A 22,835-nucleotide genomic window follows, 5' to 3' on the forward strand; every position below is an offset into this window, starting at 1 on the left:
CTTAGCAACATACATACACAGGTGTTTGTTTACATGCGAGCGTGTTTTTCAACTGGATAGCAATTGTAGTCATCTGCAATGATTCATGCAGAGGACTGTCTCTGTGTGTCTGTGGGGAATAGAGACAAATCTTCTGCAGGACAGATAGGTGTACGAATGCATGCATCAAGTGCTGTGTCTGAAGTTAAAGGATACCGTGCGGGTCTCACTAACATACCAGCAGCAGCACAAGGCATCTGATTCTGCGTACAGCATCGACACCCTGAACCCAACACCACCTGTCCCCTTTTCGTCTCAGAGACAGCGTGTCCTCTCCTTTTAGGTCCCAGGGTGGGAGAGCAGGGAGGACGCCGGGTGGAGGGTGACTGGTTGGCTGGGTGGGCAGGCGGCTTCACAGCACAGATCCTGTTCTTGTCCGAGCCTGCAGCGAGCGAGAGATTAAACATTCAGTTCACAGCTTCAGAAGGCCGACTGTTTCATAATCAACACCCGCTGTCTCGCCCCATGTCAGCGACCTGTTACCACCTGATAGTCCTTCGCTGCAGGTGGCAGAGAGGCTGAAGAGAGAGGGAGATAGAGAGAGAGAGAGAGAGAGAGAGAGAGAGAGACAGCCAGCGCAGGTGGACAAGCGGGACAACAGAGACAGGAAAATGGAGAATTTCCTGAGGGATAAAGATATTTGGATAGTGGGGAGTGTGTGTCTGGTGGCCACTTTCCTATGGAGAAGGCTGTGGAAATTATTTCCCGTAAAGAAGAGAGGAAGGACCACATCCTCTGCAGACACACAGGTAACAAGCAGAGATCGGGGACAGGCGGAGTCAGTGACATGCAAGATGTTCATTCAGTCTGAAAGAACAGCAGGAATGAAGGCAATATTTGTTTATGGAACTCAGCTGTGAGTTATGGCAGCAGCAGGCCTGCCTAAACCGGAAGTAATGCATGTTATCAGATTATCACCTGCAGCATGATGTCTGAATGGCAGAGTGATGAAACAGAGGAATGACACAAAGCTGCTTTTGGTGTATTTTGCTCCCTTTTGACAAGTGGTTGGTGCACGCGCCCCATGTATGGAGGCTGTTTCCTCCAAGCGGGCGGCCCAGGTTCAAATCCGACCTGTGGCTCTTGGAAGGAGAGAGATGAAGATTTGATCACGTTTTTTTTAACAAATATAGAGATCGTATCATGTTGCCTTAAATAAATATAAAATAATGTGATATCTAAGAAACAGTTGATCAGCATCCTGTTAAATCTTTGCTCTTAATGTTGTTTCCAAAGTCAAGATCAGCCTTGACATCGGATCATCCTCTTATTTTGTCCTGCAATCATTTAAAAGAAGACGATAATTCTTCTGTTAGACGGTTAAGTGTGACCTTCTTGGACTTAATTTAAGGAGCCAGCTCAATGGAGCACGTTTTGTTTAGCGGTTAGATAGTGCGCCCTAAGTGCGGGGGGCTACAGTCCTCGCAGCCATCCTAAATTCATGTCATCTATGTTTTTTGTCGTGTTCCTCGATACTCTCTCCTCCTAATATTTCTTATATTTCTCTACTTTCCTTTCAATAACGACACAAAATGGCCTCAAAATAAATCCGCTCATGGTGTTGAATCTTTTCAAGCTGACAGGTCACTTATACGTCTACAGATTTAAAGAAATTGTGCAGGATTCAAACTTGTACCTGAGCTTTTTTATTTCAGAATTTAACTTCTTGATAAAGATGGAGACAGTGCAAGATGGTGTTTTGGTTTTTATACCTCCAGTTTTAGAATATCTAGCTATGCTGATGTGATCTTCAGGTGTTTCTGGCGATGTGGAAGCAGCCCTCAGCGCTGGTCTTGTCCTGGATAAAGTAGAGAATTACTTGACCAATCATGTCTGTGTGTAGCTGTATTGCAGGCCTACTCTAGACTGCCATGAGAACTTGTAATGTGAAGTATCACTTGGTGTCTGCAAAATGTCTGCTGTGGGGCTGAACTGAACATGTTTCTTCAACAAAAACAATGCATCAACAACAGTGTTTGGCAGTATGTCATTCATCTGAAGAGCGTATGTGAGCTCAGGACAGTCAGTGGAAAACATCACGTCATCTCTCTCTGTGTCACAAACTTGTCACCAGCAGTGACATCTAAATTCTGTCAGGTACCACTTGGTTCCCTCACTCCATGAAGCCCAGGCTACACATACCTCAACCATTAAAAAACTGTTTATTATGCAAACATAATCCAGCATGAAGCTAATGTAATTGACTCCTCATAAAGCGAGAGAGAGCCGTGGCCCTTTCAGCAGTTACAGGCTGTCAGTGTCAGCTCAATGTTTTATTAGTTTCAGTCTTCTTGCCTCAGCTGACAGCGGGCTCATTACTGCTGAATTTATAACTCTATTTGTCATCTTCACTGCCCCGTGAACTGTTGGTTTGTTTGTCAGCGATGGTTTGAAGGTGAATAAAATGATCAGAAGGGTTTAATTCTGTTTGATTGCGATCTTTCTAAGGTGCTGAAACAGCCGCGTTCCTCAGCGGACATCCGATTAACAAACACTACTTCACCTATCTGTTGCTCTGTCTCATTTATGTCAAAGCTAGGGGGGCCGGTGGTCAAGTGGTTAGTTTGCGTGCCCAATGTACAGAGGCTACAGTCCTTGAAGCGGTCGGCCCGGGCTTCTTTCCCCAATCTCTCTCTCTGATTTCCCACTCTATCCACTGTCCTGTCCCTCCAATAGAGGCCCAAGAAGCCCAAAAGAAAAAGTTCATGTCAAAGTCCACAAATCTGATTTATGTGGAAGCATGTGAAGATGAACTAGAAGAATCGTCTTCTTCCACACCTGCAGCATCCTGGTAATAATGCAATTTCTCTAAAAAGAGGAAAATCAGTTCATGAGCATATGACAAGATTGATCTCGCTTTTTCTCTGTCCATTAGGCAGTCGCCTTAAAAGAAAAAAGCTGATCGAAGCTGTCATTTAGAGAGAAGTGGGGCAAAACCCCGGACAATCAAGGTGCTGACATGTAGAAAAAAACAACCTGCACCTTCATGCAAATAACCATTTCATTAGATTTTACAGTATAAGTGAGATTGCAGGGTGTATATACTCAGAATAAAAGCCGACATTAAGCAGTCTACCCCTGCACTTCATGTCAGTGTAGAAATGAATGATTACATATCTCTGAAATAAAAGTGTCACTGCTGTGCCACAAACCAAAACGCGTCGGTCTAATTTGTTAATAAAGTTGATCTTCATACTACAAGTGTTACTGGAACTGTTTGACCTCATGTAAGATTTGTAAGTAAGCAAACACAACTTTCAATAAAAATCTGTGTTCAGCTTAGACTGAGGTGGCATTTAACGGCCTAACCACTTCATCTGATGACAACAAGATCCCAATCTGTATTTTCTCAAAGCCTTTAAAAAATGTTTTTCCTGTTACGAGGGCTCCTGGTTTGTATTCCCATCGGACAGGACCTCTCTGTGTGGAGTGTTCATGTTCTCCCCGTGCAGGTGTGAATGTGAGTGTGGCTTGTTGTCTGTCTCTATATATCAGCCCTGGGATTGACTGGTGACCAGTCCTGGGTGTCTTCCGCCTCTCACCCAATGACAGCCTCGAATTGGCACCAGCCGCCCACGACCCCAAACAGGAAAAGAGGATTAGAAAATGGATGGATAGTTACTGTTAAGTTTTGCTTTCTTGCCCATTCAGGTCAATATAGCTGATTATCAGGAGAACAGTTTTTTTAGTCTAGATTGTCAGTATTTTATTGTTGCACAGAAAGCTGAGTATTTGTAAATGTGTGTAATTTATTGGGTTAAAATTAAACATAATTAAAGTGGTGGTGCACAATAACAGAGCAGGTTCTCGGTCCGGGTAAATGTACAATGTTCCTTTTCCTCTCAATCAAAGCATTTAACAGGACACAAATCAACCTTGTTTTTGTACCGGGCTTGCACAGAGTGAACTGTGGCTCGTGCTAATGCGTGTGAGCATGACTAATGTGAGAAGGGCTTCTCCTGCCTCAGATTCTCACACTCACATTGCTCAGACAAAATTAGCACACAGACAAAATAAATGCGGACGGGACGGAGGAGGTGATGGTCAGTGAGGAGTCAGTCATGGTTTTATGTAACAGATTTAAGGACTCATGATGACAAATATGAAGTTGATTAAATGTTTGTGTGATATTCAAACTACAAGTCTTATGATGGACAAAACTACAGATTGAAGTTAGTAAGAGGAAATTATTTCACTTCACTCACACAGCCCTATTTCTAAAATCTTACAAAAGTCTTTTGGTTTTCCAAAAACGTTTCACAAGGTGTTTTCAGAGTGCCCGTTCAAAGCGTGATATTGACGCCCCTGTGACGCCTCTACTTCAGTCTGAATGTCTGGGGGGCAAAATCGGGGAAGGAAGTGATCCCCCTAGTTGGTAGAGTCGGTCGTCTCTCAATCGGAAAGGTCGGGGGTTCGATCCCCAGCTCCTGCAGCAACATGTCCGATGTGTCCTTGGGCAAGACACTTAACCCAGAGTTGCTCCCGCTGCTTTGTTGGCGGTGTGTGAATGTGTATGAATGGGATAAGTTACTTCTGATGGTCATACAGTATCAGCCTCTGCCATCAGTGTGTGAATGTGTAGGTGTGACCCGCGGTGTGAAAGTGCTTTGAGTAGTCAGAAGACTAGAAAAGCTCTAAACAAGCTCAAGTCCATTTAGGTAAGGGATCGGCTGAGACAGAGGGGAAAGAACTATAGTGTGTGTGTGTGTGTGTGTGTGTGTGTGTGTGTGTGCGCATGTCTGCATCTGTGTGTATGTGGAGCTCCAGCTGTTTGATGTAGAGACGGAGGTGCTTGGTTTCGACTAAAGACTCTTTACAAAAAGCAGGTAAAAGAACTTACTCGTTGTTAAACAAAGACCCAGCTTTAATCCACCATTAGCACAGCAATTAGCAACATTTAGCAAAGTTACAGTGGCATGAAAAAATGTCCTTTTAAGAGGCTGAAACCTCGAGCAGAAGCAGACTTCTGAAGACAAACGGACAAATTTGTCACCTGACTTTTGTCCTGCCGGCCCCCCTGGTAAATGATCCACATGAAGTTGGGCTGATCCAATTAGTAAATACAGCAGGAAATATTTAGAAAAATTCATAAAGGGCGAGTGGGAAGGGGGTGAAGCTGTTTATAACCTGCTTTTATAGTAAGCAGAAATTCTTTCAGTTTGGGGGATGAAACCCTTTATTTTAAAACGACACCAAATACAGTGGAACCATTAAATTAAATCCTCGATTCTTAAAGGATTCTCTTATCATAAAAAGTACATATTTGTGTCTGGCTTTTACTCCAAAAATGTTTAACCCATCCTATAAATCCTCTAAAAATGTTGACCTGCGATTGTAGAAATCCCTTTGACGGTACATTAACCAGTTTTACACCAATCAGTTAAACTGAAAGAGAAGGAAATTCATTTCTCATAAAGACATCAAGTTTTCTTGTTAGCTGCTTTTCTCTCTGAGTTTTAGCTCGGCACTCTTATCTCATGTCTCGTCCTCTGTCTGTCTCTGGTATGAGGACATGAGGGGGAATGTGCTGTTTTCCCCTGGACTCCTCTGGCTGCTCTGTTGGTGTCCACTTTCAGCTGTTTGCATAACTCATTACTGGCGCACTGCGGATACATACTGGAGTCAGTCAGTATAGGCAGCTCGATCACCTTATCCTGTTTTACTTTGTGAGAGGAGTTCTTCAGGTGAAATGATTTTGTTCATTCTGTGGCACTAAAAGAAAATTAATCCCTAGCTGCAGCTTTGAGGGCAGGTCTGTTGCCTTTTAAATCACTGTATTTGAGTCAATAATTTCAATGTGTCAAACCTTTACAATGCTCTTCATCAGCCCCTCCCCCCTTAAAAAAATCTATTTAATGACTTTCTTTTTGCATTATTTATAGTCCTAACATAAAAGAGCCAAATGCGATGCTTTTGATACATTTTTTTTATGAAATGCAACAACATGACACAATCAGTCAAAGCATAGAAGTTGTGATTATTCTTACAGGTAATGGTACATTTGTTTCAAAAGGTAAACTGCAGTATTCTGAATTAATACTGAATATGTATTCGACTATGGTGAAATATTTTGTGGACAGTGAAAATTGTAGTTTTGGTCGAGGCATTTATTGAGCAGCAATAAAACCACGATAAACAATTAAAGAAATATATTAAAACCCTATAATGAGATGTTTCTGTTGAGAAAAACCATGAGCCAAGTTAAACCAAGTCAATCAATAATGTCAGCACAGGCAGAAATCCTGAGCCTGGTGGAGTTCAGTATTTTTGTTTTTTACAGCGTTTCCCTAGACTTAAAAAACAATGGATTGGTGTTGTGCACCTCATGGAGGCTGTAAGTCCTCGTTGCAGCAGCTGTGGATTCAGATCCAGCCTCAGCCCTTTGCTGCATGTCATCCCTAACTCCCTCCGCCCAACACTTCCTGTCTCTCTTTGTCTTTCCCATCCAGTAGAGGCAAAAAGCCCCCCCCAAAATGGGGGAGATGGGATAATATGCAGGGAGGATTTCTCCTTTCTATTCCTCTCGTTCCTGTTGTCCACACTTCCTTGCTGCTGAGGTGGAGGTCGGAGCAGGCCGTGCATGAATGAGGACGGCGGTGGTTGTGGGGACGACACAGTCCGATGGGCGTCAGGGACGTTGGGTGGTGGTAGTGCCAGATCCCCTCGCTGAAGGTTGAGGGAGCGCCGTCTACTTGAGAGCCCGGCTTCTGTTGCCGGGACAAGGCATGGGATAGTGCATGATCATTTTAGAAATGTGTTCTTGATTTAAAATGTGCTTTTGAATCTATTTATGTTAATGTTTTGACTCAAAACGCGTAGACTAATCCCTGTTTGACAAAGGATTTTTATAATGCCTCCATTGAACTCTATTTGTAATCAGGACAGTCGTTCATTTACAAGCTATTTGACTTCTGTCTGATACCTCTACATCTTTTGACCCCATGCAGCCCTCGCTTCAACCTCTTTTCTAAAATTGAATTGGATTGATTTGAATGGGAGTTACTGGAAGTTTTTGCAAACTGTACACTGGACATTTGTTGCAGCGTGCACAGTATGGCCTGTGTGGATGTGCAGTTGATACATTTAACAAATAAGACTCAGGAGGTATCATCAGAAACTAGTAATATAAGCAGAAAAGTGTGAGTTGTAATGTGTAATTTTGACCAGCTAAGGTCGTCTCATTTGACAGGTTGTGTTCCTAAAATGGTATTAAAAGTAGTTTTAAAACAATAGAAGCCTGGCGTTGGGTTCTTTAGAGAGCAGATGCAGTGAATGGCAGCAGGAAGAAATCAAGCTAAATAAAACTTTAGGCCAACATCAAGTGACAGCTGGCAGACGGGTTCAGATTTGGGTGCAGTTAGTGTTTATGATTTGACACCATGTACTGTAGATCGAAACACGACAATCGTTAACAAGAGGGCGGTTTGTGTGAAAAAATGTGTGCATGTAAGGGGGCGGGGGGGGGTTAGTAGGTCAGGGTTAAAGGAAACCAGAGAACAGCTGAGTTGGACCCTTTTCCAAATGCTCAGCTGGTCATCAGCAGGAAGAGTCAGGGGTCTGTGGTGCTCTCCTGCCATCTAGTGGTAATAAGACAGTAATGCAACCCCCAATCCCCCTTTACCATTACAGTTCCATTGCAGCTGGAATTTTCCAAAAAATATATTGCACGTTTTCCGACCTCTTCTAAAATAGTCACTGGCTTAGAACAGGTCTTGCCTATAGAGAGACCTGAACGGCGTCTTCTTCGACTTCTTCAAAGACTCTTACCATCCCATTTCTGTTAATTGCTTCCACATGAGATAATCCGTCAAGTATTTGGCTTGTACTTTGTAAAACAGACAGAATATTTAGATATTTAGAGACACAGTACTTTTATGAAGCGGCTGTTTTTGCTGACACCGTAACACAGAGAGACCGAGGGGCATGTGAGATCTCCACTAAGCCCTGCTGGTTTTTTGTGTGTGTCTATTTGTGTGAGTGTTTTTTTTTTTTTTGGGGGGGGGGGGGGGGGGGGGGGGGGGGGGGGGTTGGTGGGATAGACGGTAATTTCAGGAGTTCAGAGATCAACATTTACCCAGAATCCTCTTTCAAACAGTGTCACGCCCAGTTGTCTCTATGTTACATAACACTGACAGCAAGCAACAAACTCAGGATAACAGAGGGAAGCTGTTTTGTGTACATGTATTTTTGAATCTGGGTACGTACTTGTGTAGCTTATGTAACATATTTCCAAGCTTGGCCTTATAGCCTGCTCCAGTGCAAACAGAAACACACACACACATACACACACTTTGTGTACGTCAAACAGCGCCTCTTTTCCATGAAAGGAATTTTTTGGTGTATGTCCGAGGTCATAACAGAATGAGAGCCGGAACGGACGTTATCACAGCAGCTGAACTGTGAAAGTACAGACTGTCATCAGCCGGCGGTGACACGATTAGGTTTGTCAGATAGAAAAGCAGCAGGTGGAGCTGCAGAGATAATGTGCCGCCTTGTTTCCATTTCCATGAACTCGCCAGACAGACGGTCAGAGAGAGGATGAGTGTTGACTGTATGTATGTATGACTGTTTAAGGAATGCCCACTAAGATTTAAAGGAGGAATATGTCATTCTGACACCTAGTGTTTATAACTGGGTACTTCGGTCCAAATTCAAAACATTAGATCTGCCTCTTCCCTGGAGTCAGCACTCACCATGTCGCTTCACTGTTTCACATATCTACTCGTAGAGCTTGTTAGACGACTTTTTAGATCGGACACAATCACTTCTATCTGAACCAATTCAATCGCTTCAACACCTGTTGGTTTGCAGTCCACCTGGCAAACAGAGGGGCGTCCAAAACGGCCGTGTGGGGGTGCCTTAAAACCGCCTACCTTCTCTGGTCCAAAAAAACAGACTGGAATCTAAAGTTAGAAGGAGGACATACTGGCTGCATCCGAATTGCCAAGTACCTACTCAATCTGTCAGTAGACAGTAGACAGTATCTACTATCCGTGTTGTTTACTGTTAGTACCTACTATTCAGTAGGCACGCACAGTAGGCAGGTATTTGTTCCTGCTTCGTCTGATTCATTCAGTATGGAAGTGACGTCATTTACATTACCCGAACCGGCCGCATCCACCCGTTTTTTTGTTTTTGTTTAGCTTTATTCAAGAAGAGTAATGCGCATACAGTCAGGTAAAAAAAAAAAACAACATCACAATGTAAATCAAATAAAAGACAGATTAAATAACTAAATAACATACAGTAGATAAAGGAAAGTATAAATGAAAGACAGTAATATACAGAATATAGAATAAACCAATAAAGACACATTTAAATAGTGAACTCATTATTTAAATAGAGGGGGAAAGGTTTTATAATAATGCAGACATTTGTTATATTTTCTGTTGTTAATTTAAAGTAGTGATTTCAGTCGGGACTTTAACTCTAGATTAAAAATTGATTCAATTAATCCACGCTCGTTTGTTTTGATTTGGAGGCGCACGTGAAGTGACAATTTATGTTTAATTTCGCACAGCATTGTGGGTGGTAAAACACAATTCATTTCCTGAAAGGATGCATCCGATCCATACTGCATGAAACCCGGAAGTCAGGATCCATGCTGACATGTTCTGTATACTGAGGTGGACCCAAAAAATGCATACTGAATGACCACGAAAGTTTAGTATACTGAAACTCCCTACTGAAAAGTACGTACCCAACACTTCAACATAGCATGTTTCCTTAATGTCTGATCATATAGTAGTCACTTTATCATTTAACTCGGTAGATATCTTACATAATGCTCCTTTAAAAACGGTACAAACAGATGTACAGGACAAGATCAGCAAAAAAGTGAAATGTAACGCTTTGTCCACAGGGGGCGCCAAAATCAGCACAAAAAGAAAGTTCTTCACAGGAGCTTTAGAGGGAGAATGTGGGACTTTTTGATCCAGTAGATGTCACCCTTGAGCACTAGCATGAAACCAAAACAACTCAAGCTGCATTGTTGTGCCAGCAGGCTAATGCTAGCACTCTTTAGTTTTCTCATGTCTTCACGCTGCATGTAAATTTACAAGAAATGACCGTGATCTTAAAACGCTTACATAACATTCAAATAAGCAGTGAGTAGTCTCTAGTTGAAAAGCTCTGCAGATAGATGTTATAGATGTTAAACATCATCCTAGTAATAATATAAACAAAGAAGTTTTTTGGGGGGCGTGGGGAGTTGTTCACCTGTGATCTGCCAAATGGCTTGGCATTTAGAGTCTAATCTGAGAGTGATGCTTGGCACTTTGTTGGCCATTAAAGTGAAACCTACCAGTCGTAAAAATGGACGGTAGGCTTTTCAAGTTGACAGGGAACCTTTGACTGCAGTAATTTCAATTATTTTGGTGTCAGTGAGGCCGACGGGGTGAGTCATGACGATGGTATGATAAGTTCTTTGTGGGCATTGAGGCTATTTAAGGGGGGAAACCCTGGATGATTCAGGGGCCCCAGAGCTGGACCAGGGCCCTGTAGCATGCCTGAGATCAGTGAGCTGTTACTGAGCTGCTGTCAGTTGGCCCAAAATTGCCAGGCACCATCGTTCAGACTTCAAAGCTCCACATTAGGGCTCCAGTGGGTGACGCCCCTGAGACTACGTCCATGTTTTATACAGTCTATGAGATTTACACAAATTAACTTCTTCAGACTGAATCCGCCCGACATTAATAACAGAAAAAATAAGTAAAAACTGCATCTTAAAACAGAAACAACCAACAAATTAGGTTTTCAGTCCAGCACAAATCATGATGGGAAAGGTGGCATGATGAGCAGTTAATGAAATAATAATCATAACTCAATTTGTATTGCACCTTTGCGCAAAATATACAACCCAAGTGCTGGAAAACACACATAATCATATAAAATACTTTTTTTAAAAAGCAATAGAAAAATTAGCAAGCAAAGTAAAAAATAACGAAACAAAACAGTTTATAAACCAAGAGCTTTAAGGTACTTTAACTTAAAGGCAGGGTTGGTAATTTCCTCCAGATCCACTTTTTAAGATTTTGGTTGAAATTGTCTTTAGGTCCTGACAGAAATTAATAACTCATAACTCTGAAAAAGGAACGAAGAAAATCTGAGTTGTTAAGCCTGTAAAAACTTTGACCAATGTCTGCCACGAGGTACCAATCTGATGAACCAATCACACGCTTCCCCCGTCTCCTTGCTCGTTCCCTACCCCTTGCGTGCACTCGCCCACACTCTAAGTGCGTCACAGATGACAGAGTTTATACTGTGAGTTTACTTACCACTGAATGAGACATGAAACGACGTAGTTTCTACACAATGCAAGAGATGAGCTGAGGTCGGCTTCTGGAGCAACTGTACTCGTGCATTTAAGTGAGGGCTTTTGAGGGAGCGCAAAGGGGAGGGGGGTGGGTGTAGACGGAGCACTGAGGGAATGCTACTTTCAAAATCATGCTAGTTTTCCAAAATGACTTAATTTACAGCACACCACAGCAGCAGGCAGCCTTTACCCTGACGCTCCGCTTGTTGCATGTCACACAGTCTATTATTGTTTCTGCGGGATAAAGCATTTTGCATTCACGTTGCACGGCAGTGATATAGGATTACGGGACAGTCTGCGGCACTAGAATAAACATTATGTATTGTCTGTGTCTTCCTGCTGAGTAACTCTATATGCAGTGAAAGCGGCGAGGCTGCGTCAGTGTCATTCCTAAACAGCTCCTCTATACCACGCCGGCTCTCAGCTTACCGTGTAACCTTTTCTGGAGGGATTTCAGAGATAGTCCAGCAGGGTACAGTTAAACCACCACCAGAGCCCGGCTAATCGACCGTCTCCCCGCTCCTCCCACCATCGCTCTGTGGAGCATCTGTTTGGCAGGATTGCTTTGATCAGTTTTTAACTTCATTAGACGTACATCATATGTTCAGGATACATCAGTAAGTGCTGCATGATGTTAAAAATAGTAAATGCATGATGAAATAAACTATTGGATGGTGTGGAACAGAAAAAATGTGCAGAGACATTTCCTTTCAGTCAATTGTTTTTTATGGTGCACCTACTAGAGCACTACAACCCTCATACAGTATCCTCAAAGGGCGCACTCATGCCAGGGAAAGTTGCCCCGTACCGAGCTTAAGCACGATTCTAGATCCCCCCTCAGGATTGTTGATGGACGGCCTGCCTCAACAACCCCCCCACTGTTCCCTATCCCTCTTCCTGCATCTTATCCCATCTCCCCCTATCCCTTTTTTCAACCCCAGCTTTGGTCGATGGCTGTTTCGTCATGAGCCTGGATTTGCAAGAGTTTCCAAGATTTCTGCTTGAAGTTTTTTTCTTACCACTGTAACTTTTGCTAAATGTTGCTAAAGCACTACGCTCATGATGGATTAAGCCGGGTCTTTGTAATATAGCAATACGTAAGGTCTTTTACCTGCTTTTTGTAAAGTGTCTCGAGATAACACTTGTTATGAATTGACACAATACAAATAAAGATTGATTGATTCATTGATAGTTTTATGGTTTAAAGACTAAGTTTTCATCGGCCTGTTAAGTTTCTCTCACTTTTATGGATTGTTTTAGAGTCTTTGAGCTCACTGTTTTGGTTTTGAATCCCACAACCTGACTGTATTGACTCAGTCAGGTTTACAGCAGTAGTAGCAGCCATTTGTCGATGGTGAACATTTGCAGCAATTAGCAGCCCTGAAATTTTTACTTCAGAAGTTGTGGAAGACCAAAACAGAGCTACATGCAGAGTGAATATTGGACCTACATACCTCCAAATGAATGCTAATGTGCATCATGTCGACTAGATGTCTAAACAAGCAACAAGATGTTTGTCATATCAGCTTCATAAGGTGATAACATGTAGTGTTTATAGCTTGTCCCAATACCTCCAAGTGGCTGGGATGTTATTAAGGCTACTTAAGGCGTGCAGTCCTATAACTCTTAACTTCAAAGACAAACTTAATTAGCAAGTGTTCAATTGTTAACTGCAGTTTATTCTACCTTGCTGTCTTATTTTATTATTGTGTATTTTATTTAATGGGGACAGATACAGTTCAAAGCTTGATCCAAAGGCAACTGGACTCATCACTTTAGTTCCTGAAGAAGGTTTCAGAGGAGAGGTCTTCAAGATCTTCCACCAGTCCAGTTGTCTTTTGATCAAGCTTTGAATTTACCATGACCTGCATGACTGAGAACCTACACAGACGACAGATACAATGTACAAAGACAAACTTAAAACGGCAATCCAATGCAAGATTCATTTATAGCAGATGCTGATTTGCAACATTTGTACCTAGAAGGGCTTTTGTGTAGATAAAAGATTAAAACAGTTAAAAGGGAAAAAGAAAGAGTAAAATGGGAATACTCAACAGATTTACCTTCTTAAGTACACCTTGAACCTCGACATTTCACTAAAGAAAGCCCAAAAGCTTTTAAGCGTGATTGAAGGATCATGCCACTGATTTAGATGAGTTGTGCTCAGGTTGGGAGATATCTACTGTTTGCCGTTTTTGTTTTGTTTTGTTTAGTTTCTTCCATGAAATTGAGATGTTTTGTTGTTTTTAAGAAGAGAAAAACATTGTCGTTAAAAAGTTAAGTTGCAAGCTAACAAGTTCATTGCATGTACTATGTTCTTTGGTGGGAATGGTTTGTGTTGACTGTAACAGTGCTGTGAAAAAGAATTTCCCCCTGGTGGACAATAAAGTCTAAAGTTTAAAAGTCAAGGTAGTTTTTAGCTCCTGCTCAAAACAAGGTCCAAAAAATAAATGAGGTAACTGCAGTGTCTTGTTTGTAGAGAAATGTTGTGTTCATTATGCAAGCTAATGTTGGGCGTACTGGCCCTTTAAATCCCTTTAAATAAGTTATGTATTGATGTAACAGTTGCTGTATATTTCATTATCACTTGCATGGTATTCATAATTGATCAAAAAAATATAACCGCCAGTGAGTTGGTTTGCAGAGCTTATTAAGAAAAGCTTTTACTGCCATTTATACATCAGGATATTTTGAATATTATATTCTCAGAGGTCCTGAGCAGAAGCGCTGTATGTTACCATGTAAGGCAGGGCTGACAAATTTTAAACCACAGCAGTAGCTCAAAATGCCCAAATTTTGAAATGACAGTAGGAAACCCCCCAAATGGGGCCCCATCTGACAGCACTCACTCTCATGTAGCACTTAAATAGCATCTCATGTATTACTAAAAAACAGTGAAAACAGTTTGTCAATGAAAAGCTCTTGAAAAACACCAAGAAAAAAGAAAATGAAGACAAATTCTCTGTCTGGGAGTTAAAAAAAAAAAAAAGAAAGAGGAAGAACGTCACAACACTGTTGGATATGAAAGTGATTGGAGGAGCCCCCAATTGATTTTTGCCAAGGGCCCAAACAGACTCTAGAAGCACCACTGGTCCTGAGATTTCTCCTGTTGAGAGGCTGTTTCTTTGTGTTTTGATCTACATGTACATATCCCTTCAGTGATCTCCCTCTTCCGTTCAGTTCTCAAACATGTATTTCCACTCAAGGTCCTGCACGCTGTCTGCACTTCCCCAGTGTCCTCTTTCATTTTCACCTTCCTGGGTAAGATGGCTCCGGGGGCCACAAGTGTTAAACCTGACAGCTGACGAGCCGTTTGTACTGGGAACAGTGCGAGGGACAAACAGAGAACAGGTCAGGTTTTTCCGTTGTTGACAGATGGGTGCCAGAATATATAGTCGCCGGCGCTTTGTCACCCTGCCTACTCCAGATACCAGCGTATACCGAGACGTGGAAACGTTTCAGATCAACGTGTACAGTTGGACACGCCTCAGTACGTGTCAATCGTTTGTGTCTGCGCACGAATGTGGACGTATGTGTGGTGACCGTGTACTGTATCTGTGTCACTTTGTCCCCTTTAATTCTAAGCAGCAGCACATGTGCGATAAATCCTCCTCTCCTGTGTATCAACAGTTCTAAAGGTGTCAGAGGCATCACCTGTTGGATGCTCTCTTCCGTTGTCTTGTGCCTCACGTTGCACGGACAGCGAGACTTAATTAGAAATGTTGTAAACCTTTTCCGATCACTGGATGCCAGATGTCCATATCTTCACCTTTTCTATTCTGCTTCAGATGCAGAACACTACCTCATTTTATTTTCACTAATCCTTCAAACTCCAGCCATTTTTGGTAATAGGCCGAAAATGACTTGACAAAAAATGTAAAGACTTTGATTCCTTGTCGTTTGGTGTTGTCACACAATAAATACAGAAACTTATATGGTAAATATTGTTGACGAGGAACAGATGTTAACAAATATGGAATCAAACAAGTGTATGTTTTAATTTTACAGCAAATTCAGCAAAACTAAAACTTATTTTGGGATTTTTAATTCTAGAGATAGGACAGTGAATGAAGTTGGAATTCAGGGAGAGATCGCGAGTGGGGAATGACATTTTTGGGGGGTCGGATTTGAGCCTTGGCCGGCCGCTTAAGGCCCTGACACACCAAGGAGATCGTCGGCCGTCGGTCTTAGTTGGATTGTTCCGTTTCACATTTTTGGGTGTGAAAATGGTCTTCGACAAATAATTGATAAGCAAAGTGGCCAAAAAAATGGTAAACAAAAAAATCTATGAAAGAAACATTTGGAGAATTCAATTTTCCAACGCTATAAACAAACCTTATGAAAACCTGAAATTAATCTCTTTTGTTAGTAAAATCCTGAGTATTTGTGCCATTATGCAACGTTCTGCTGACACATCCTCTGCGGTAAAAACAGCTCCGCAGTGAGAAACGTTAGGCATTTGTCAGGGTTCAAAAATACCCATAATGCTTGTGTCTTTAACGGGGTCTGAGTGGTTGATAAAAAAATTTGCGGCCTTGCACACGCTTGCACCTGTCAGCCCACTTCCTGCTGTGGGACAACAGAAAAAGAATAACAAAATCAACACTTTGAAAATAAGAGCCCTGTTTTGCAGAATACACCATGTGTGTTCAATCCAGGATTTCTGATGAAGCTGTGTGGCTTTTCTTCATGATGAGATTTGGTGTGCTTCTTTATTCGCTGCACATTTTATGTGTTTGTCTTAGTTTTTACGGCGTCATATTTCAGTCTCGGATTCTTGGGATTCTGACACCTGACTGAAGGGCTTTTGAAGTGTCTCGAATGTCACATAGCGATCCTCTCCAGCATCCCCCCCCCACCCCTAATTCGCATCAATCCCCAACTGCACACTCGAGCCCCCAGCTCTTATCACTGGCCACCCAGCCCTTGACGTCCACAGGGGGCTGCACTTTAATTTGGACCACAGCCATTTGCTATTCTTAAAACTTGACTGTGAGGAGCAGATCTCTATTCTTCCTCTGCTTCTTGTCTCCTGCCTGCAGCTCTGTCTGCTGAAATGTTTTTTGTCCTTTGTTGCATCAAGCCTTCATGTAAGTGAACAGACTACAGAGAGCGAGAAAAGATTTTGCTTCTGGTGAGGAGGACAGCTGTGAATCAGTCATGAATTCCAGCCTCGTCAACTCTTTGGCCAAAGTCTACGATCCAAACCCTCTTCATGGTCAGAAGCCGGGTGGAAGGAAGCTCTCTTTTAATGGCTCGGACAAGTCCTCATCTCCTTCTTCTTCTCCATCGGCTTCCCCCTCTCATGACATCGCCCTGCGCTGCATGGAGAACCGAATGGACTCCCTGACCTCCCAGATGGAGCGCTTGCTCAACATGCAGCAGATCGTCCTGACCCGGCTGGACGTCTTGTCCCAGGACGTCAGGGGGATGGGTCGGGATCTGGCCTCTATGCGCGATGAAGGGCGACGTGGTTCCGGGGTGGAGGCGGCGTGCAGGGAGCTGTTTGGGGCCGTGGAGAGAGTCGGCGAGCGGGTGGAGAGTCAGGGGCGCAGGCTGGATGGGGTGGAGAAGCTGGTGGAGGGCACCCAGCAGGTGATCAGCTTCATTGGGGGGGTGGTGAAGGGCTCCAGGCTGGTGGAGCTGCTGTTCAAACAGCCTGCTAACAAGGCTGGCAAGAAGGTGAGAGGCTTAACAACATTTTTTATTTAACCTTTATTTATCCAGGAAATTCTCATTGAGATTAAAAACCTCTTTTTCAAGGGAGTCCTGGCCAAGGAAGATCTTCCAACAATAACCCCAACATCTAATATTTAGCTTGATGATCTGTTCTGATCTTCAAACACTGTTTTGAAAGGCACAATATAATTAATGGCGTCTGGTTCTGTGATAGATATTTATTATAGATTGTAGGTCTTACTTCCCCTGATGACTAACTGTCCTGTAAAAACATCTATAAATAGGTCGAGCTTTTATTTCCTTCAGTCTATGAAATGACCCTACTTTTATTTGGGACGGGCGTTGATATGAGACCGGAACAGTAAAGATGGGAAAAGACGTTCAAATAAATTCAGTAAATCACTGATTTGATCTTGCTCTGTAAAGCAAACCTGCTTCACTACCTGCTAGTGTTTTAGTCAAGACCACACTAACCGAGACCAAGACATACCCGAGACCGGAGTTCTCCAAGAGGGAGACAAGACCAAGACCAAGGCAGGGCGAGACAGAGTCAAGATCAAGACCATAAATATCATAAAAATCATCATCTTGTGTGCAGTGGTGCGTCACTCACTTACACTGTTACACCGGGAAGATTGCGGCCGTAACCGGGGGATAAAAATCAAACTACAAATAAATTGAAGTTATCTGATCTTTTAGAAAGAGGCGATTTCCTTAGAATAAAAGTATTGATGTGGGGAAATAGTCTGTTAGTGGTGGTCTTGATCACTCTTGATTTAAAATCCGGAGTCCACCCAGTCTGAGACAAGGCCGAGTAAAAATGCTTTTGCTTCTGAGACTTTCAAAAAGTGATCCAGAGAACAAGACCGATTTCGCATACTACAACACTATGACCTGCATACGAGTGTTATTCCGTCTTTCTTGGACACATGTTATAATACAGCTTTGTTTTTTTTTGTCGTGCTGCTTTTTCACCTTATTTTGGTTCCATAAACTATTTCAAACCTAAATGCAGAGCGTCCTCTAATGGAGCCTTTATTTGTCATAACATGTTTCATCAACAGCAGGCTAGATGAAGGGACACAGCCTTAATGGGCCTTTCATTTGTTTTACGGTTTGCTTGCTATTCAATGGCAAAAAAAAAATGCAATTATTATGCAATAGTTTTTGATGGAACAGGGGCGAGAAAAGGTTTGAGGTTTTGCAGCCATATTTTTCCCTTAATCCCATTGTGAGACGGAGATTTGCTGAGACTTGTTTGGCTCATATCAAGACCTTCACATTTTTTGCACCATAACCTTTACTTTCAATACATTTGTGTAGCTCTTATTTTTTTGGATTTATGACTCATTCCGAGTTTTTTCTTCATGACTTAAATCTAATTATCAGTTGATGTTTCTGCAAAATAGTCTCTTATAATTTCATGCAGATAAAGCATCAATTCGCATTGAAAGATTGGATTGAAGTGGATTGAAGATTTGGTCATCCTCTACATAAAAAAACAAACAATCAACTCCTTGTTCCACTCTTCCTGAACAGTGGGTCTTTTAGTATATTTTTTGGCAACATAGTGAGAGGTCGAATTGCATTTTTAATCGATGTGGAAGCTTGTGAATATCATCATCCTGAAGGGAAGTGTGAGCAGTTTACAGTGACACCAAGACTCCGCTCTAAAACCCAAAGATTCTGCAGATAAAATACATCCAGTTCATCTTTAACTGGCGCCGGTGCAGGTTAACAAGTCCCACTCGGCATGTGAAGCAGCTCACATTCCTCTTGTGTCTGATACGGTTCCTCGTGAATCTTTTATTAGCCCTGCTGTGCTCCAACATGTCGCTCTCTCTGTTATGTTAAGTAGTTTTCCTCTTTGCTGTTATTGTCATTTTGCCTCTGAGGTGCGAATGATTCGAGTCAGGCTGGTTATCTTATCAGAACTATATCTTTATCAGCGCTGGGTTGGTCTGCAGCATGCACCGTGTCACTTTGGCACTCGTGTGGCCATAGGTGACATCTCTGCATTGATGGATTAAATGGTCTGTGTGTAGAGCCTCACATAGTCTGTGTCAATGTGTCAGTGACATGTTTATCGTCCTTCAAGCAATAGGAAGAATGTACAGATGCCTGTCGTGTAACTTTTACTGCCCCGTCTTTGCAGAATATCTCTGTGCATGTTTGAGTGGGATTTAATGTCTCACAAAAATGAATGGTGCCGAGTTTTTTTTTTAAATTGGTGTCCGGTTAAGTGAACAGAATTACTTCACCAGACAGCCGCTGTCAGACTTTTTTTTTTAAAGACAGAGAAACTAACAGGGATGCATAAACCTTTTCTCAGTGTGTCAGTGTCATAAAGCGGCCTTAAGAGGCGAGTGGAAAAATAAAAATCTGACTTATTTTCCTCTCCCTTGTGTTTATGACTTGAGAACAAAAAGGTCGAGAAACATTTTTCCCAGATTCTTTATTTAAGAAACTTTTTTTAATCTTTTTTAATGCCTGACAAAACGTTTTATTCTCACCTGTTTTACAGATTCAACAAATTGTAAACTTTTTTCTCCCCGTTTTAAAGTCGGAAAGAAAGCAATTTCATCAGAATATATGATGCCCTGAAATTGTATTTCTCACTTGTCTTTCTTAGAGTCATGCATCAAATGTCCCTTACATTATGTTCTTCAATATTACATGTGAAAATGTGTTCATAAAGTAGTTTTCTGTGTCTTGTGGCTTGTCGGGTGCTACTCATGAGATGTGAGTCAGAGGCGCCGAGCCTGTAAAACATCAAACAGCACTTAAGTTACAGAAGCAACCACAGAAACTGGCTCAATCTCTGACTATTGTGAAGATGAAAGCACAAATATAATTAACTGTTCCCATCCTGAATCAGACTCCTCCATCCATAACTACGGATTACATTTGACCCCTGTGACAAAAATATTGATTTAAAGCTCATTCAGGAGTTCTGAATTTCAAACCTCATCAACGTTTATCCTTTTCTGTCACTTCATGGATCCGATGACTTACTCTGTGTTCTTTTTTCAACAAGGCAAAGGATGAGAAGGATAAAGCCAAACTGACCCTGAAGGGCTCGAAGGCCCAGAAGAAGAGGAAACCTCTGGACACATCAGGTAGGCTCCAACATCAAAATAATCTTTCAGTGCAGAGACGTGCATGGCGCCATGGAGCTAAACAAACGTTGGATTTTTTTTGAGAGAGAGACAATCGGTTTGTACACTTTGTTTTTCCCCCACATCAGACGCGTCCTTGCTCAGTGAGCCCGAGCTGCAGGAGCAGGTGGAAAAGCTCAACAGGCAGAACACGGAGCATTCCCAATATGGAAAAACAGAGTCCGACATCCAGAGAGGAGAGGACAGAGGGAGTGGAGGGAGAGGACAGGAGCCGCTGGAGCTGATCCTGGATGGACCACAGACCTCCACAGCCCAGGCAGAGAGGAAGACGTCCACTGAGGAGAAAGAGGGAGAGGAAGGTGATGCCTCAGAGGAAGAGGAGGGAAAGGCAAACGATTTAAGTCAGGAACAGGCTGGAAAAGTGGAAGATGGAGGAAAGGAAGGAGAAGCAGAGGGGTCGTCAAAATCAGAAACAGCCTCGAGTGTCATCTCAGATATCTGCACGACCTCTCTTCTACCACAGGACAGGTACGTCTAGCCCATCACTTTTCATCCATACTTTCTACGACTATAACTGTGTTTGTATTTTAAGTTAATTCTTAGGAGGAAGGAGAAGAAGAACTAAATATTCAAGTTTCGATGTCTTTTCTTGCAATAACGTGCAGCTCTGAGGAGCTCGGCGACGTGGCCACTTGCAGTAAACGTCGCGTCGCAGAGGAAGACCCGGTGAAAGACGACCTGAAGAAAAGCCGAGTGGATGACAGTGAGGTCGAAAAAGCTGACGGACAGGTGGTGGAAGGGGGCGAGCAACAGGCCTCCAAATCTGACGGAGTAACAACAGAGGAGGAGGAGGAGGAGGAGAGGAAGGAGGGAGAGTCGGAACCAAAGGAATTCACAATCGGTGAGTTACGTATTCTGACAGAACATTTACACAGGGGAAAAGTCAACGTTTTGGACGGGTTTTTGCTACTTTTTTATTAAAGGCACAGTATGTTAATCCTGCCACCAGGGGGCTCTCAGTCAAAACAATAACACAACATGACATCAGGGCTGGCGGGGAATCATGGGAGTGATTCTTTCTACTATTCCCCCCCACCCCTGATGAAATCGCTCTCGACTGTAGAGACGACCGTAGTCAAGACGACCGTAGTCAAGACGACCGTAGTCAAGACGACTGTAGTTAAGACGACCGTAGTCAAGACGACTGTAGTTAAGACGACTTTAGTGAAGACGACCAGGTGAAACAGACCTGAGGAAAACTGCCGTACTGTTGTTGTATGTGCTGCTGTGATAAAAACGTCAGAGCCCTATATGAGGAAGTAAATCAGAGGAATCCATAGAGTAGATGAAAAAGCAACTTTTGACTTCTAAATTCGAAGATACCTGAAAACAATTTTGCTTTGTCGCTTCAGCTCTGGCCAGTTTTATTCACTTAAACTCCCCCAGTATTTAGATATTCACCATTTTAATTACATCAGGGTTTTTTTTCATTGTAGAAAATCTGCCACTAATATCAGATATCACAGCAAAGGTAAGACAAACAGACATCTGCTGTTTCTCAACATTTTCTCCCCATTTCTTCTTCTTCTTCTTCTTCTTCTTCTTCTTTTTCTTCTTCTTCTTCTTCTTCTTCTTCTTTTTCTTCTTCTTCTTCTTCTTTTTCTTCTTCTTCTTTTTCTTCTTCTTCTTCTTCTGTGACATTGGAGCAGCAAACAGCTGAGTTACATCGTGTACCACTTGCATTAAAACACAAGAGAAGACAAAGCTCTCAAGTCCAGAAGTGATCCAAAACTTGATCTAAATGCCTTCAGATTATGCAAAAGACATGTCCATAAAAGATGCTTTCAGGACTCAGGGTTTGTGTTTTTTCTGGTCCTGTTTTGTAAGAATCCAGTGTTGTGCCATGTTCACCTGCAGCAGGCCTTTGTAGACCCAACTCGGTTGTTAGCTGGTGACATTTGACCTTTCGTTCCTCAGACTTTGGATCAGATCCAGTGTCATAACACCATGCCTGTGGGAGCGTCACTAATATGTCAGCGGACACAGCTGGCAGAGGAGATAATGAGATGTTGGCATGCTGCTATTTTAAACCACTTTGTTTCTGGGGAGGGGGGGGGGGGTCTGCCTCTGTCTCTGTCTCCTTCTCTTTTTCATAAACAACAGAAAATTCTTCTTTTCAATAATTTCATCCTTGTGTTCTTCTTCAGACTCGAGCCCTCCTCCTTTAGCACCTTTCGACCACCGCATTGTGACTCCCAAACCTCATCAGATCGCCACCATTTACACCATCAACAGAGACGAGGTGCTGGGAGGGTGAGTGAAAAAAGAGACCCTGGTCCCAGGAGTTTATATTCCCCTTTCATTGTTTACTGCTACATCCCATCATCAGACCTCCATAATGAAATAACAGAGAATCTCACACCCTGCATCGTTCTTTTTCCAAGTACTTCTGATTGCCCCCTAAAGGGCAGGTGATTGTGAGCCTGAAGGGGGGGGGGGGGGGGGGGGGGTGGCACTTGTGAAAGAGCAGGTCTCTCTAATGTAATAGACGAGTGCCAAATCCTGCCGCCTAGAGTGGAGATTACCCCTCAACACGCGAGTACATTTCTCACATCTCTGATATAATAGCTCAATATATAACCCTAATTACTGTGTGACTCAGGGTGCTTACTATTGATGAAGAT

General features: G+C 42.6%; 1 protein-coding gene across 3 annotated transcripts in view; it reads left to right on the plus strand.

The window, feature by feature from the left end:
* The window catches only part of mylk4b (myosin light chain kinase family, member 4b), a 40,349-nt gene that overhangs the window by 11,612 nt on the left and 5,902 nt on the right, over positions 1–22,835 (plus strand). Inside the window, exons 1-5 of one of the 3 annotated variants that reach the window (XM_065955693.1) lie at positions 330–788; positions 20,070–20,151; positions 20,280–20,679; positions 20,817–21,052; positions 22,359–22,464. In XM_065955693.1, coding sequence (XP_065811765.1) covers positions 651–788; positions 20,070–20,151; positions 20,280–20,679; positions 20,817–21,052; positions 22,359–22,464 — 962 coding nt within the window. In that variant the 5' untranslated portion in view covers positions 330–650. Of the gene's footprint in view, positions 1–329; positions 789–16,320; positions 17,036–20,069; positions 20,152–20,279; positions 20,680–20,816; positions 21,053–22,358; positions 22,465–22,835 lie in introns of those variants that run through there. The other 2 variants (XM_029281328.2, XM_065955692.1) reach the window with 2 other exon arrangements.

The sequence above is a fragment of the Labrus bergylta genome, chromosome 6 (genome assembly GCF_963930695.1).
Source record: "Labrus bergylta chromosome 6, fLabBer1.1, whole genome shotgun sequence".
Taxonomy (NCBI): domain Eukaryota; kingdom Metazoa; phylum Chordata; class Actinopteri; order Labriformes; family Labridae; genus Labrus; species Labrus bergylta.